This window comes from Jaculus jaculus, chromosome 2 (assembly GCF_020740685.1).
Source record: "Jaculus jaculus isolate mJacJac1 chromosome 2, mJacJac1.mat.Y.cur, whole genome shotgun sequence".
Taxonomy (NCBI): domain Eukaryota; kingdom Metazoa; phylum Chordata; class Mammalia; order Rodentia; family Dipodidae; genus Jaculus; species Jaculus jaculus.
The window spans coordinates 19,540,314-19,557,657 of NC_059103.1; the positions used below are offsets into that span (position 1 = coordinate 19,540,314).

At 41.7% G+C, this 17,344-nt stretch overlaps 1 protein-coding gene across 1 annotated transcript in view; it reads left to right on the forward strand.

The window, feature by feature from the left end:
* Positions 1–19: 19 nt before the first annotated feature.
* The window catches only part of Septin14 (septin 14), a 57,595-nt gene continuing 40,270 nt past the window's right edge, over positions 20–17,344 (forward strand). Inside the window, exon 1 of the mRNA XM_045143488.1 lies at positions 20–73. Within this exon, the coding sequence (XP_044999423.1) occupies positions 20–73 (54 nt within the window). The remainder of the gene's footprint in view (positions 74–17,344) is intronic.

A 17,344-nucleotide genomic window follows, 5' to 3' on the forward strand; every position in this document is an offset into this window, starting at 1 on the left:
GACGGCCGCTGGCCCAGCGATGGCGACCGCGCTGCGCCGGCTTGGGCCCTGCGCGCGCATGCGCCAGCCCCTGGTGTCCCGGCTGGACCAGTCTGCCACTTAGTCCTGGGGTCGCAGGGCGCTCCTTAGACTTTTGCTGTTGGGAGACCCTAGAGCTGGGCGAGCCTTTTGACCAGTCATGAACTCCTGGGTTTATGCGTATGGGATCATCACTAGCCCTGTATAAACCCTCAGTCACTTGTTTTATTATTATTATTATTATTATTATTATTTTATTTATTTTTATTTTTTTATTTATATTTATTATTATTTTGTAGGGTTTCGCTGTAGTCCAGGCTGACCTGAAACTCACTCTGTAGTCCAAGCTGGCCTTGAACTCGCGACATTCCTCCTACCTCTGCTTCCCAAGTGCTGTGATTAAAGGGGTGCATTTGCATTTTTCTTTCTTCTTTTTTAACCAAGAGCCCCCATGACATTCAAAATGGCCAACTCAGTCCACTCTGATCTGATATCTAACTTATATCCCTGAGGATATAAGAATTTCTGGGGTGAAAAAAAATTCCAAGTCCAAGTCACCAAGTGGTCCCCTGCATAGGATCCTTCCCAGCTTGAGAACTTTCTGCTTAATTTTCTAAGAATAAAGTCTTGACAGGGCTGGAGGGATAGCGGTTAAGGCCCTTGCCTGCAAAGCCAAAGGACTGAGGCTTAACTCCCCAGGACCCACATAAGCCAGATGCACAAGGTGGTGCATGCGTTCATTCACAGTGGCTGGAGGCCCTGGGCCTGATAGGCCTATGGTCTTCCTCTCTACCTACTTCTTTCTCTCTTTCAAATTGAAAAAATAGTAATAATAAAATAAAATAAAGTAAAAAATATATAAAATAAAATGAACCCACCTTGCTTAACTTTCCTTCCTTCCTTCCTTCCTTCCTTCCTTCCTTCCTTCCTTCCTTCCTTCCTTCCTTCCTTCCTTCCTTCCTTCCTTCCCTCCTTTCTTTGTTTGTTTGTTTGTTTGTTTGTTTTTGGTTTTTCGAGGTAGGGTCTCACTCTGGTCCAGGCTGACCTGGAATTCACTATGTAATCTCAGGGTGGCCTTGAACTCTCAGTGATGCTTCTACCTCTGCCTCCTGAGTGCTGGGATTAAAGGTGTGCACCACCACACCCGGCTTTAACTTGCCTTTCTGCTGTGCCTACACTTTTCAATTCCTTGCATGTCCAGGACATAGAACTCAAAAACCACTGGTTTGAGAAGTTCTAGTGACCTTTGAATATCCTGAACTCTAACTCCTAAACTGAGCCCATTCAGAGCCAAGAAAGGCTTCATCATTCTCAAAACCTGCAACAATATGGTACCCATTGTTCAACCTTTCCCTGAGCTCCCCACAGGTAACTAACTCCTACAACGCCTTTTTTTGTTGTTTTGTTTTGTTTTTCGAGGTAAGTTCTCGTTCTATCGCTGGCTGATCTGGAATTCACCATGTAGTCTCAGGGCAGCCTTGAGTTCACAGCAATCCTCCTACTTCTGCCTTCCAAATGCTAGGATTAAAGTCGTGTGCCATCACCCCTACCTTTAGACCACTTTTTTTTCTTTCTTTTTTTTTTCCTTGAAAAACCAAAAAAAAAAAAAAAAAAATTATTTGCAAGGAACTGGGGAACCAAACCTGGGTCATTAGGCATTGCAGACAAGGGCTTAACCATTGAACTATATCTTTCTTTCTTTCTTTCTTTTTTTTTTTTTTTTTGAAACAACATCTTGCTCTGTAGCCCATACTAGTTTGAAACACTATGAAGCCAAGGCTACTGTTGAACTTGTTTTTCTTTTTGTTTTGTTTTGTTTTTTGAGGTAGGATTTCGCTCTAATCCCAGGCTGACCTGGAATTTGCTATGTAGTCTCAAGGTGACCTCAAACTCACTGTGATCTTCCTACCTCTGCCTCTCAAGTGCTGGCATTAAAGGCGTGTGCCACCACTCCTGGCTTTGTAGTCCCTTGAGGCTATGTTTCCAATAATGCAAGCAACTCTGACTAGAGGTCATCTGTCTTTCTTTCTTTTTTTTTCTAGGTAGGGTCTCACCCTAGGCCAGGATGATCTGAAATTCACTATGTAGTCTCAAGATGGGCTCAAACTCATGGTGGTGCCTCCCAAGTGCTGGGATTAAAGGCATGTGCCACCATGCCCAGTTTGAGTATATACATTTATTTATTTATTTATTTATTTATTTATTTATTTATTTATTTATTTATTTATGAGAGAGTCAGACAGACAGAGAGAGACAGACAGAGAGAGTGAATGGGCATGCCAGGGCCTCCAGCCACTGCAAATGAACTCCAGATGTATGTGCCACCCTGTGCATCTGGTTTACATGGGTACTGGGGGAATCCAACCTGGATTCTTAGGCTTCTCAGGCAAGTGCCTTAACCAGTAAGCTATCTCTCCAGCCCCTTGAGTAAATACTTTTTATTTACTTATTTATTTGAGAGAGGGAAAGAGACAGAGAGAGAGAGGGAGAGAGAGAGAGTGGAAGACAGAATGGGCGTACCAGGGCTTCCAGCCACTGCAAATGAAGTCCAGATGCATGCACCACCTTGTGTATCTGGCTGACGTGCCTTAACCGGTAAGCCATCTCTCCAGCCCCAGTACTTTTAAAAAAGCATTTTGGGCAGTATGTGGTGGCGCACACCTTTAATCCAAGCACATGGGAGGCAGAGGTAGGAGGATCACCATGAGTGTAAGGCCACCCTGAGACTAGATAGTGAATTCCAGGTCAGTTTGGGCTAGAGTTGAGACCCTACCTCAGAAAATAAAAAAATAAAAATAAAAGCATTTGGGGATAGAAAGATCGCTTAGTGGTTAAGGCACTTGTCTGCAAAGACAAAGGACCCAGGTTTGATTCCCCTGGACCTACTTAAGCCAGAATCACAAGGTGGTACATGCATCTGGAGTTTGTTTGCAGCAGCTAAAGTTCCTGGCGCACTCATTCCCTCTGTTTCTTTCTCTCTCTCTCAAATAAAATAAAACTTTTAAACAAGCATTTTGATACATATACATATGTAGGTATATATATCATATATGTGCATATACATGAAAGAGAGAGAGAGGCATGTACTACCACATCCAGCAAAAATCCATTTTTTTTTAAACCAGTGTCACTGGATTGGAGCACATGATGACTTTAAACTCTTGATCCTTCTGTCTCCACCTCCCAAGTGCTGGGATTGTACGTTGTACTACAAAGTCCAGCATTTTACTTCAAATTCTAAGAGAGGATAATCACAAGAAAACCAATCTCTGCCTCTTTCTCCCTCTCTCTCTTTTGTTTTTGTTTTTTCAAGGTAGGGTCTCACGCTGGTCCAGGCTGACCTGGAATTAATTCTGTCGTCTCAGGGTGGCCTTGAACTTATGGCGATCCTCCTACCTCTGCCTCCCGAGTGCTGGGATTAAAGGTGTGCGCCACCATGCCTGGCTACTTTCTCTCTCTTTTGAGGAATGGTCTCAGTCTAGCCCAGGGTAACCAGGAACTCACTTTGTAACCTAAGCTGGTTTTGAACTCATGACAATCCTTCTGCCTCAGCCACTAGCCTCCCAAATGCTGAGATTGAAAGCATAAGTCACCACAGCCAACTAATAATCTCTCTCTTAGGCTTCAAAATATTTATTGTTGGACTGGAGAAATGGTTTAGTAATTATGGTGCTTGTCTATGAAACCTAAGGACCCAGGTTCGATTCCCCAGTACCCACGTAGGCCAGATGTGCATGGTGGGACATGCATCTGGAGTTAATTTGCAGTGGCTAGAACCCCTGTTGTGTCATTCTCTCTCTCTTAAATAAACAAACAAATAAATGAAATATTTATTGTTATTAATTGTGGACCAAAATCACTGCAATTCTTAACATTTCCTACTAAATCAATATAGAAACTTCATTTATGATAGTTTAAACCATTCAGTAGAAGAGAAGATGTTCTATATGAGAGACAATTTAACATCAAGGAAAAAAAAAGAATTTAGCATCAAGGAAAAATGAGATAAATGTATATATTATGTGGAATAGCTTACAAGATTGATCAAACAAAGAGAACCATGAAATAGAGCTATTCTTTTTTCTTCAGTTTATTTTTGCCTTACCTACACACAATATTTCTTTTGAAAATATGCCTCATATTCTTAGTATCTTTGTCTGTACTTAAAAGTAGGGTATCATGACTTTCTCATGCAGATCTGCTTAGGAATCAGGACAACACGTGCTTTTGTACCTTGCCTCCCTTGTCCCAACTGTTGCAAATACAGTGAATATTAATTTGGTCCAGATTTGCAGATAGCAAGAAGAATACCAGCTTCAGAGTCAGTTCAGACCTGTGTGTGCTGTGAGGCTGAAACTCTGGGCAAGTAAGTTATTTCATATCCCTGGGCTTGAATTTTTTTCACATAGCATATAGCAATGAAAATATGTATGTCTTAGATTTTACTATCAGTTCTAAAATTGGTAAAGCACTGTGTACAATGCTAGGTGCATAACTGTTGCTTGATAAGTGAGAATTATAACTTTGGTTCACTTTCCAAGGAATGTGTTTGAAATTTATTAGCTGACTTTTCTTCTTCAATTTTTCTATATATTTTTTCCCTTTTCTATTTCTTCTTCAGTGGTCCATTCTCACCTGGTAAGCTACATTGGAAACTTAAGTAATTCTGAGTGTCTTCCTTGTTGCCTTATGACATCTTAAAGTAAAATTTTCTACCTGTCTGTCTCAGAATCCTTTCCAAAAGAAGAGTGATTAGGAGCCAGGCGTGGTGGCAACGTGACTTTAATCCCAGCACTCAGGAGGCAGAGGTAGGAGGATCCTTGTGAGTTCGAGACCACCCTGAGACTACATAGTGAATTCCAGGTCAACTTGAGCTAGAGTGAGACTCTACCTCGAAAAACCAAAACAAAAAAAAAAGTGATCATATGAAAATGTCACAATTAAACCCATTGCTCGCTTATGAACAAAATGAACAAAAATCATAAGAAGAATGATCTTTGTAACCTCTTAATTTTTATTATTTATTATTTATTTTCAAGGGGGGGAAAGAGAGAGAAAAAAGTGAATGAGAATGGGGGCACCAGGCCCTCTTGCCACTGCAGACAAATTCCAGATCCAAGTACCACTTTGTGTCTATGGTTTAGCATGAGTACTGGGGAATTGAAGCTGGGCCAAACCAGACTGGCAGAATTTTGAAAGCAAGCACCTTTAAGCACTGAGCCATCTCACCATCCCACCTCTTTGTACTGTTTTTTTTTTTTTTGTTTTTTGTTTTTTATAGGTAGGGCCTCACTCTGTAGCCCAGGCTGACCTGGAATTCACTATGTAGTCTCAGGGTGGCCTTGAAAGCACAGTGATCTACCTACATCTGTCTCCTGAGTGCTGGGATTAAAGGAATGTGCCACCACAACTGGCTTTTTTTTTTTTTTTTTTTGAGATAGTGTTTCACTTAGTCCAGACTGACCTGGAATTCACTACGTAGTCTCAGGGTGGGTTCGAACTCACAGAAATCCTCCTACCTCTGCCTCCTAAGTTCTGGGATTAAAGGCATGTGCCACCATTCCCTGCCAAATGATTTATTTCTATTTTACATTGAATATATTTTACTGCCCAGAATCCTCTTTAGTAAGAAAGCTTCAAGTTAGGCCGTGTATGGTGGTATATGCTTTTACTCCAAGCACTTGGGAGGCAGAAGGTAAGAGAATTGCCATGAATTCGAGGCCACCCTGAGACTACAGAGTGAATTTTAGGTCAGCCAGGGCTAGAGCCAGACCCTACCGTGAAAAACAACAACAACAACAACAATAAAAAAACAACCAACAACCTTCAATTTAAAACAGCACAGGGCTGGAGAGATGGCTTAGTGGTAAAGGCGCTTGCCTGTAAACCCTTAGTACCCAGGTTCGCTTCCATAGTACCCTGTAAGCTAGATGCACAAGGTGACACATGCGTCTGGAATTTGTTTGCAGTGGCTGGAGGTCATGGCGCCCCATTCTCTCTCTCTCTCTCTCAAATAAATAAATAAATACATAAAATACAATAAAATAAAAACATAACAGCACAAAAATGTATGAATAAAAAGAAAACTTGTAGTAATATCACCAATAGACTCCTCAATGAACAGAATACATGTTACGAATATAACCTTTGTAAGTGAATTTGAAAAAGTTTTCTTTCTTCATTTCAGCTCTTTCTATCTGGAATGGCAGAAAAGCCAACGAACATGTCTTTACCAGCGCCTAATGATGAAGATACAGTTAAGTATATCTTTCAGACACAACTGTGCAATATGTACTTCAATAATAGTGTGTACTTTCACAAATACTGGTGGTGGCACATGCCTTTAACCCCAGCACTTTGGAGGTAGAGGTAGGAGGATTGCTGTAAATTTGAGGCCACCCTGAGACTACATAGTGAAATCCAGGTTAGCCTAGTCTAGAGCAAAACCCTACCTTGAAAAAATAAAAAAACAAAAAATACTGACTCTATTAACTGATACAGGTCTGGGTGGCAAAGAGGCTTGTGAGCCCTGTGTAGTGACCCATGCTTTTAATCCCAACACTCGGGGGCAGAAGTAGGAGGATTGCTGTGAGTTCGAGGCCACTACATACTGAATTCCAGGTTATCCTGGGCTAGGGTGCAAAACTTCCTCCAAAACCAAAACAAAACAAAACAAATGGTTGGTAGTGAATTCAGCTTAACAGCTAAACCATCAGTTATGCTTGGTAATGAATTCAGTTTAACAGCTAAATCATCTGTCCAGTCCCACTTTTTTTGTTTGTTTGTTTATTTTACAAGGAGGGTCTTGCTAGCCCAGGCTGACCTGGAATTCAGTATGTAGTCTCACGGTAGCCTTGAACTCATGGTAATCCTTCTACCTCTGCCTCCTAAATGCTGGGATTAAAGGCGTGCACCACTACGCTTGGCCTACTTTTTTGATTTAAAATATTTTATTTTATTTATCTGTTTGATATAGAGGGAGGAAAGGAGAGGAGTGGAGAGGAGAGGGGGGAGAGAGAGAGAGAGAGAGAGAGAGAGAGAGAGAGGGAATGTGCATGCCAGGGCAGGAATGCTATTTTTATGAAATAGATTTTCTTATTGACCTGTAACTCACCAGTTAGGCTAGACAAGGTGGTCTGTGAGCCCCAGAATCCTCTTGCCTCTTGAGCACTGGGACTTATTATTTCAGAGAGAGAGAGAGAGAGAGAGAGAGAGAGAGAATGGATATGCCAGGTCCTCCAATCACTGCAAACGAACTCTAGATACATGCTCCCCCTTGTGCATCTGGCTTACAGGGGTCCTGGAGAGTCGAATGAGGATCCTTTGGCTTTGTAGGCAAATGCCTTAACCTCTAAACCATCTCTCCAGCCGAGCACTGGAGTTTTAAAAAATATATTTCATTTTATTTGTCAAGGTAGGGGTTCACTGTAGCATCTTTAATCCCAGTACTTGGGAGGCAGAGTTCCAGGCCACCCAGAGACTATATAGTGAATTCCAGGTCAGCCTGGGCTAGAGTGAGACCCAACTGTGAAACACAAAACAAAACAAAGAAACAAAAAGCCACAAAAATTTCTTGTGATAATAGTAGAAGGAGGTTAACCTGGGCTGAAAAAAAGATTATACAACAAAACATTTTGGCCTGGTGTGATGGCAGCATGCCTTTAATCCCAGGATTTGGGAGGCAGAAGTAGGAGGATCGTTGTGAGTTCGAGGTCACCTTGAGAGTACATGGTGAATTCCAGGTCAGCCTGGGGTAGAACTGTAAGACCCCCAAAACGAGGACCCCATGCTCTGCCCAGATATGGTGACACCCCAAATCACTCACGAGAAGCGGTCTTGATGCAAACTGCAAGAGGATTTTATTCCAAGCGCGCTGGGGCCCACAGTCATACACCGCACAGGGGTAGAGGACCGCAGAGCCCCGAATGTAGGAACGGGACAGTTTTTATAGGGTTTCTAACAAAGCCTGTGCATTAGACCAATCATTTTTTTAATATCAGGAGCCCCCGGGGTGCGAGCCAGTCAGTTTGTGCCACTCTATAGTTTCTAAGCCAATTAGTTTAATTTGTTCAAGCCCCTCGTGGACCAATCAGTCTCCTATGACCTTGGAGGTCAGCATTTGCGCAGGTCCTTGGATGGGAGTAGCAGAGACTGGTATCAGCCTCCTATGACCTTGGTGGTCTGAGGCAGGCTGCTACAGCTTATGGTGCGAGCTACTAAGGCTTACAGTGTGGGCTATTAAGGCTTATGGTGCAGGCTATTTACAGAAACCAAATAAGTGGTTTACTTCATTACTAATTTTCCATCCTTGAGGGCTATCTCATGCCCTTTTTACCTAGTTTTATATTAGGAGTGGGCTCTGATATAATGAGAAGAGGGATTCTTTACTTGCTTCCAACAGAGAGTAAAGCCTGGAGTTGGAGGTATGCAGGGGCCCGCTTAAGCTCCCTTTGGAGCATGATAGTATTTCTGGGCTTCTGAATTCTTGGGCCTTTCAGAACAAGACCATACCTTGAAAGACAAATAAAGGCTGGACAGATGATTTAGCAGTTAAGGTGTTTGCCTGCAAAGCCAAAGGACTCAGGTTCAATGCCCCAGGACCCATGTTAGCCAGATGCACAAGGAGGCACACGCCTCTGGAGTTTGTTTACAGTGGCTCGAGGCCCTGGTGTGCCCATTCTGTCTCTCTCTCTCACTCTCTCTCCTTTTCTCTCTGTCAAGTAAGTAAATGAATTTAAAAGAAAAAAAAAATCATTTGGACTCCAACTTTCCTGCAAACCATGGCATTGAGGATTACAAAGGCAGAGGGGTATTGGTTTATGTGGTGGGTGAGGGTTTGGTAGTGGCAGGGGAAATTTTCAGTACTACTCAAGGATTTTGTGGTGGATTCAGTGGAGATCACGGAGGCAGGGGCTTTGCAGGTTTCAAGTACAGGATTGCCATGTAGCCTATAAGCAAAGGTTTGAAAATAGGTGAATTTCTAGCTTTTCATGTTTCAGAAAATTGATCTCTGTCTTTGTAAAGAATGGAAAAGTGGGGCTGGAGAGATGGCTTAGCAGTTAAGGCACTGGCCTGTGAAGCCTAAGGATCCAGGTTCGATTTTTCCAGGTCCCATATAAGCCAGATGAACATGGTGGCACATGCATCTGGAGTTCATCTGCAGTGACTAAAGACCTTGTCATGTCCATTCTCAATCACTCTCTCTCTCTCCCTCTCTGTGTCTCTAATAAATAAATAAAAATAAAATCATTTTTTTTTGTTTGTTTATTGAGGTAGGGTCTCACTGTAGCTCAGGCTGACCTGGAATTCACTGTGTCTTCTCAGGGTGGCCTCGAACTCATGGTGGTCCTCCAACCTCTGCCTCCTGAATGCTGGGATTTAGGCATGTGCCACCATGCCCGGCTAAAAATAAAATCCTTTAAAAAAATGGAAAAGTGAATTTGTTGTGTTTTTGTAATGAGCACTAGGTTTTGTTTGTTTGTTTATTTATGTTTGCTTAATTTTAAAGATATAATGCCAGTACTTTTGAGAGAAGTATGGCATACCTTAAAAAATGAGGCTAGAGAGATGGCTTACTCGGTAAGGTGCTTGCCAGTGAAACCTAAAGACCCAGGTTCCATGCCTCAGCACCCACGTAAGCCAGATGCTCAAGATGGCACATGCATCTAGAGTTCGTTTGCAGTGACTGGAGGCCCTGAGGTGCCTATTTTCTCTATCTGCCTTGTCCTGTCTCTCTTTCCTCCTCTCTCAAATAAAATAAAGAAACAAAATATTTAAAAATGAGCATTAGGGCTGGAGAGATGGCTCACCAGTTTAAGGTGCTTGCTTGTTAAGCCTGATGGCCCCGGTTTGATTCCCTAGTATCCACATAAAACCAGATACACAGAGTGGTGCATATGTCTGGAGTTCATTTGCAGCAGGAGGAGGCCCTGGTGTGCCCATATTCTCTCTTAAAGAAATAAATAAAACATCTAAAAAAAATTTTTTTTTTTTGGTTTTTCGATATAGGGTCTCACTCTAGCCCAGGCTGACCTGGAATTCGCTATTGATTCTCAGGGTGGCCTCGAACTCATGGCAATCCTCCTACCTGTGCCTCCCGAGTGCTGGGATAAAAGATGTTAGCCACCACGCCCGGCTTAAAAAAATTTTTTTAAATGAGCATTAAACCCAGCACTTAGGCGGCAGAGGTAGGAGGATCACCATGAGTTGGAAGCCACTCTGAGACTCCATAGTGAATTCCAAGTCAGCCTGGGCTACCTAAAAAACAAACAAAGAAGAGAGAGAGAGAGAGAGAGAGAGAGAGAGAGGGAGGGAGGGAGAGAGGGAGGGAGAGAGACAGTGGGAGAGCACATTGCATGTACTTGGAATAGCATAAGTTTAATTTCTTTCTTTCTTTTTGTTTTTCAAGGTAGGGTCTCACACTGGTTCAGGCTGACTGGAATTCACTATGTAGTCTCAGGATGGCCTTGAATTCATGGCGGGTGATACTCCTACCTCTGCCTCCTGTTCATCTGGCTTACATAGGACCTGGAGAATTGAACCTGGGTCCTTAAGCTTTGCAGGCAAGCACCTTAACTACTAAGCTATCTCCCCAGCCCTAAGATAACTTTTACAAACATTATTATTTGCGAGTATGTGTGTATATATGGATGGGCCACGGTCTCTTGCTGCTGCAAATGAATGCCAGATACATACACCACTTTGTGTTTTGCTTTATGTGGGTGCTGGCAAATTGACTCCAGAGTGGTAGGCTTTTTCAAACAAATGTTTTAAGCCACTGAGCCATTTCCTCAGTCCAAATATTTTTAATATAGTTGTAAAATTCCATTATATTTCATTGTCAAAGAAATATTAACAACTTGGGCTAGGTGTGGTGGTGCATGCCTTATCTCCTAGGACTCAGGAGGCTGAGATAGGAGGGTTGCTGTGAGATTGAGGTCAGCCTGGAACTACAGAGTGAGTTCCAAGTCAGTCTAGGATAAAGTGAGACCCTGCCTCAAAAATGAACAAGCAAAAAAGAAACATTAACAACTTTATATACCTGGGTAAAGATGTATTGTGCTAATTATGCCTTCATCGCATTTTAAATTTCACTTAGCTTATTTTTTTTCAAATATATTATTCAGCTGAAGGATTATTATTTTATTTTGTTTTGTTTTTTTTCTGGGTAGGGTCTCACTCTAGTCCAGGCTGACCTGGAATTCACTATGTAGTCTCAGGGTGGCCTTGAAACTCACAGTGATCTACCTACCTCTGTCTCCTGAGTGCTGGGATTAAAGGCGTGTGCCACCACTTCCTGTCGAATGATTTATTTGTATTTTACATGGAATATATTTTACTGCCCAGAATCCTCTTTAGTAAGAAAGCTTCAAGTTAGACTGTGTATGGTGGTATATGCTTTTATTCTGAGCACTTGGGAGGCAGAAGGTAAGAGAATGGCCATGAATTCGAGGCCACCCTGAGAGTACAGCGTGAATTTTAGGTCAGCCAGGGCTAGAGCGAGATCCTACCTTAAAAAAAAAACAACAACAACAATAAAAAAACAACCAAACAACCAACCACCTTCAATTTAAAACAGCACAGGGCTGGAGAGATGGCTTAGTGGTAAAGTCACTTGCCTGTAAACCCTTAGGATCCCGATTTGCTTCCGTAGTACCCTGTAAACTAGATGCACAATGTGACACATGCATCTGGAATTTGTTTGCAGTAGCTGGAGGTCATGGCGCCCCATTCTCTCTTTCTCTCTCAAATAAATAAATACATAAAATACAATAAAAATAAAAACATAACAGGGCAAACGTATGAATAAAAAGAAAACTTGTAGTAATATCTCCAATAAACTCCTCAATGAACAGAATACATGTTAGGAATATAACCTTTGTAAGTGAATTTGAAAAAGTTTTCTTTCTTCATTTCAGCTCTTTCTATCTGGTATGGCAGAAAAGCCAACGAACATGTTTATAACAGCGCCTAATGATGAAGATACAGTTAAGTATATCTTTCAGACACAACTGTGCAATATGTACTTCAATAATAGTGTGTACTTTCACAAATACTGGTGGTGGCACACGCCTTTAACCCCAGCACTTTGGAGGTAGAGGTAGGAGGATTGCTGTAAATTTGAGGCCACCCTGAGACTACATAGTGAATTCCAGGTTGGCCTGGTCTAGAGCAAAACCCTACCTTGAAGAAATACAAAACAAACAAAAAATACTGACTGTATTAACTGATACAAGTCTGGGTGGTAAAGAGGCTTGTGAGCCATGTGCAGTGACCCATGCTTTTAATCTCAACACTCGGGGGCAGAAGTAGGAGGATTGCTGTGAGTTCGAGGCCAGCTACATACTGAATTCCAGGTCAGCCTGGGCTAGAGTGAGACCCAACTTCGAAAAACAAAACAAAACAAAGAAACAAAAAAACCACAAAAATTTCTTGTGATAATAGTAGAAGGAGGTAAACCTGGGCTAAATAAAAGATTATACAAGAAAACATTTTGGCCTGGTGTGATGGCAGTATGCCTTTAATTCCAGGACTTGGGAGGCAGAAGTAGGAGGATTGTTGTGAGTTCGAGGTCACCTTGAGAGTACATAGTGAATTCCAGGTCAGCCTGGGCTAGAATGAGACCTTACCTTGAAAGACAAATAAAAGCTGGATGGATGATATAGCAGTTAAGGCGTTTGCCTGCAAAGCCAAAGACCCAGGTTTGATTCCCCATGACCCACGTTAGCCAGATCACAAGGGGGCACATGCATCTGGAGTTTGTTTACAGTGCCTGGAGGCCCTGGTGTGCCCATTCTCTCTCTCTCTCTCTCTCTCTCTCTCTCCTTCTTTCTCTCTGTCAAGTAAGTAAATGAATTTAAAAAAAAAAAAAAAGAAGAAGAAAGAAAAAAACAAAACAAAACATTTGGACTCCAACTTTCCTGCAAACCATGGCATTGAGGATTATAAAGCCAGAGGAGTATTGGTTTATGTGGTGGGTGAGGGTTTGTTATTGGCAGGGGAAATTTTCAGTACTACTCAAGGATTTTGTGGTGGATTCAGTGGAGATCAAGGAGGCAGGGGCTTTGCAGGTTTCAAGTACAGGATTGCCTCATAGCCTATAAGCAAAGCTTTGAAAATAGGTGAATTTCTAGCTTTTCATGTTCCAGAAAAGTGATCTCTGTCTTTGTAAAGAATGGAAAAGTGGGGCTGGAGAGATGGCTTAGCAGTTAAGGCACTGGCCTGTGAAGCCTAAGGACCCAGGTTTGATTTTTCCAGGTCCCACATAAGCCAGATGCACATGGTGCTACATGCATCTGGAGTTCATCTGCTGTGACTAAAGGTGTTGGCATATCCATTCTCAATCACTCTCTCTCTCTCACTCTCTGTGTCTCTAATAAATAAATAAAAATAAAATCTTTTTTTTTTTGTTTATTGAGGTAGGGTCTCACTGTAGCTCAGGCTGACCTGGAATTCACTTGTCTTCTCAGGGTGCACTTGAACTCATGGTGGTCCTCCTACCTGTGCCTCCTGAGTGCTGGGATTAAAGGCATGTGCCACCATGCCCGGCTAAAAATAAAATCCTTTAAAAAAAATGGAAAAGTGAATTTGTTGTGTTTTTGTAATGAGCACTAGGTTTTGTTTGTTTATTTATTTATGTTTGCTAATTTTTAAAGATATAATGCAGTACTTTTGAGAGAGGAATGGCATACCTAAAAAAATGAGGCTGGAGAGATGGCTTACTCGGTAAGGCACTTGCCAGTGAAACCTAAAGACCCAGGTTCCATGCCTCAGCACCCGCGTAAGCCAGATGCTCAAGATGGCACATGCATCTAGAGTTCGTTTTCAGTGACTGGAGGCCCTGAGGTGCCTATTTTCTCTATCTGCCTTGTCCTGACTCTCTTTCCTCCTCTCTCAAATAAAATAAATAAATAAAATATTTAAAAATGAGCATTAGGGCTGGAGAGATGGCTCACCAGTTTAAGGTGCTTGCTTGTTAAGCCTGGTGGCCCTGGTTTGATTCCCTAGTATCCACATAAAACCAGATACACAGAGTGGTGCATATGTCTGGAGTTCATCTGCAGCAGGAGGAGGCCCTGGTGTGCCCATATTCTCTCTCAAAGAAATAAATAAAACAGTTAAAAAAAATTTTTTTTTTTTTGTTGTTTTTCAAGGTAGGGTCTCACTCTAGCCCAGGCTGACCTGGAATTTGCTATGGAGTCTCAGGGTGGCCCTGAACTCATGGCAATCCTCCCACCTCTGCCTCCTGAGTGCTGGGATTAAAGGTGTTAGCTACCACGCCCGGCTTAAAAAATATTTAAAAAATGAGCATTAAACCCAGCACTTATGAGGCAGAGGTAGGAGGATCACCATGAGTTGGAAGCCACTCTGAGACTCCATAGTGAATTCCAAGTCAGCCTGGGCTACCTAAAAAACAAACAAACAAGAGTGAGAGAGAGAGAGAGAGAGAGAGGCTGGGAGAGCACATTGCATGTACTTGGAATAGCATAAATTTAATTTCTTTCTTTCTTTTTGTTTTTCGAGGTAGGGTCTCACACTGGTTCAGGCGGCTGGAATTAATTATGTAGTCTCAGGATGGCCTTGAATTAATGGCGGGTGATCCTCCTACCTCTGCCTGCTGAGTGGTGGGATTAAAGGCATGCGGCACCACACCCAGCAAGTTTAAGTAATTTCTTTTGCATAATTAAACTAAGGCCTTATTTAAATGGTCTTCATTTTTTTTTGTCACTGAACGGATTTTTCATGTCAATGAATTAAATTTTGCAAACACTGCAAGATGCCTGCAGGTAAGAGCTGTGACACTGCTTTGAACCACAGAAGTTTTTGCACTTAAAACTTTTTCTTTTTGAAAATTGTGCAATGTGGTATACTTTATTCAATTAAGTGTGCTGGATGGTAGAGAATTTGGTCAGTTAACTATGTACACACTGTAAATATTACTATTTAGGCAAAGATAACTTTTCTTTCTTTCTTTCTTTTTTTTTTTTTTTTAAAGTTTTTTGAGGTAGGGTCTCTCTGTAGTCCAGGCTGACCTGGAATTCACTATGTAGTCTCAGGGTGGCTTCGAACTCACAGGGATCCTCCTCCTACCTCTGCCTCCTGAGTCTGGGATTAAAGGTATGTGCCACCACATGTGGCTAAGATAACCTTTTTTTAAAAGGCAAACTCATTTTAATTTTATTTAATAATTTTTATTTGAGACACAGAGAGAGGGAGAGAGAGAGAGAGAGAATGGGCATGCCAGGGCCTCTACACTGCAAAGGAACTCCAGACACATGTGCTACCTTGTTCATCTGGCTTACATGGGACTTGGAGAATTGAACCTGGGTCCTTAAACTGTGCAAGCAAGCACCTTAACTACTAAGCTATCTCTCCAGCCCTAAGATAACTTTTAAAAACATTATTATTTGCAAGTATGTGTGTATATATGGATGTGCCAGGGTCTCTTGCTGCTGCAAATGAATGCCAGATAAATACACTACTTTGTGTTTGGCTTTATGTGGGTGCTGGCAAATTGACTCCAGACTGGTAGGCTTTTTCAAAGAAGTGTTTTAAACCACTGAGCCATTTCCTCAGTCCAAATATTTTTAATATAGTTGTAAAATTCCATTATATTTCATTGTCAAAGAAATATTAACAACTTGGGCTGGGTGTGGTGGTGCATGCCTTCACTCCTAGGACTCAGGAGGCAGAGATAGGAGGGTTGCTGTGAGATTGAGATCAGTCTGGAACTCCAGAGTGAGTTCCAATTCAGTCTAGGATAAAGTGAGACCCTGCCTCAAAAACGAACAAGCAAAAAAGAAACATTAACAACTTTGTATACCTGGATAAAGATGTATTGTGCTAATTATGCCTTCATCGCATTTTAAATTTCACTTAGCTTATTTTTTTCAAGTATATTATTCAGCTGAAGGATTATTATTTTATTTTGTTTTGTTTTTTCTAGGTAGGGTCTCACTCTAGTCCAGGCTGATCTGGAATTCACTATGTAGTCTCAGGGTGGCCTTGAAACTCACAGTGATCTACCAACCTATACTCCTGAGTGCTGGGATTAAAGGCATGTGCCACCACTCCCTGCCAAATGATTTATTTCTATTTTACATTGAATATATTTTACTGCCCAGAATTCTTTTTAGTAAGAAAGCTTCAAGTTAGGCCTTATATGGTCGTATATGCTTTTATTCTGAGCACTTGGGAGGCAGAAGGTAAGAGAATGGCCATGAATTCGAGGCCACCCTGAGACTACAGAGTGAATTTTAGGTCAGCCAGGGCTTGAGCGAGATCCTACGTTGAAAACAACAACAACAACAACAATAAAAAAACAACCAACAACCTTCAACTTAAAACAGCACAGGGCTGGAGAGATGGCTTAGTGGTAAAGTCACTTGCCTGTAAACCCGTAGGACCCCGGTTTGCTTCCGTAGTAATCTGTAAACTAGATGCACAAGGTGACACATGCATCTGGAATTTTTTGCAGTGGCTGGAGGTCATGGCGCCCCATTCTCTCTCTCTCTCTCAAATAAATAAATACATAAAATACAATAAAAATAAAAACATAACGGGGCAAAAGTATGAATAAAAAGAAAACTTGTAGTAATATCTCCAATAGACTCCTCAATGAACAGAATACATGTTAGGAATATAACCTTTGTAAGTGAATTTGAAAAAGTTTTCTTTCTTCATTTCAGCTCTTTCTATCTGGTATGGCAGAAAAGCCAACGAACATGTCTATACCAGCGCCTAATGATGAAGATACAGTTAAGTATATCTTTCAGACACAACTGTGCAATATGTACTTCAATAATAGTGTGTACTTTCACAAATACTGGTGGTGGCACACGCCTTTAACCCCAGCACTTTGGAGGTAGAGGTAGGAGGATTGCTGTAAATTTGAGGCCACCCTGAGACTACATAGTGAATTCCAGGTTGGCCTGGTGTAGAGCAAAACCCTATGTTGAAAAATAAAAAAAAAACAAAAAATACTGACTGTATTAACTGATACAAGTCTGGGTGGTAAAGAGGCTTGTGAGCCCTGTGTCCAACACTCAGGGGCAGAAGTAGGAGGATTGCTGTGAGTTCGAGGCCAGCTACATACTGAATTCCAGGTCATCCTGGGCTAGGGTGAAAAACTTCCTCCAAAACCAAACCAAAACAAAACAAATGGTTGGTAGTGAATTCAGTTTAACAGCTAAACCATCAGTTATGCTTGGTAATGAATTCAGTTTAACAGCTAAATCATCTGTCCAGTCCCACTTTTTTTTTTTTGTTTGTTTGTTTTACAAGGTAGGGTCTTGCTAGCCCAGGCTGACCTGGAATTCAGTATGTA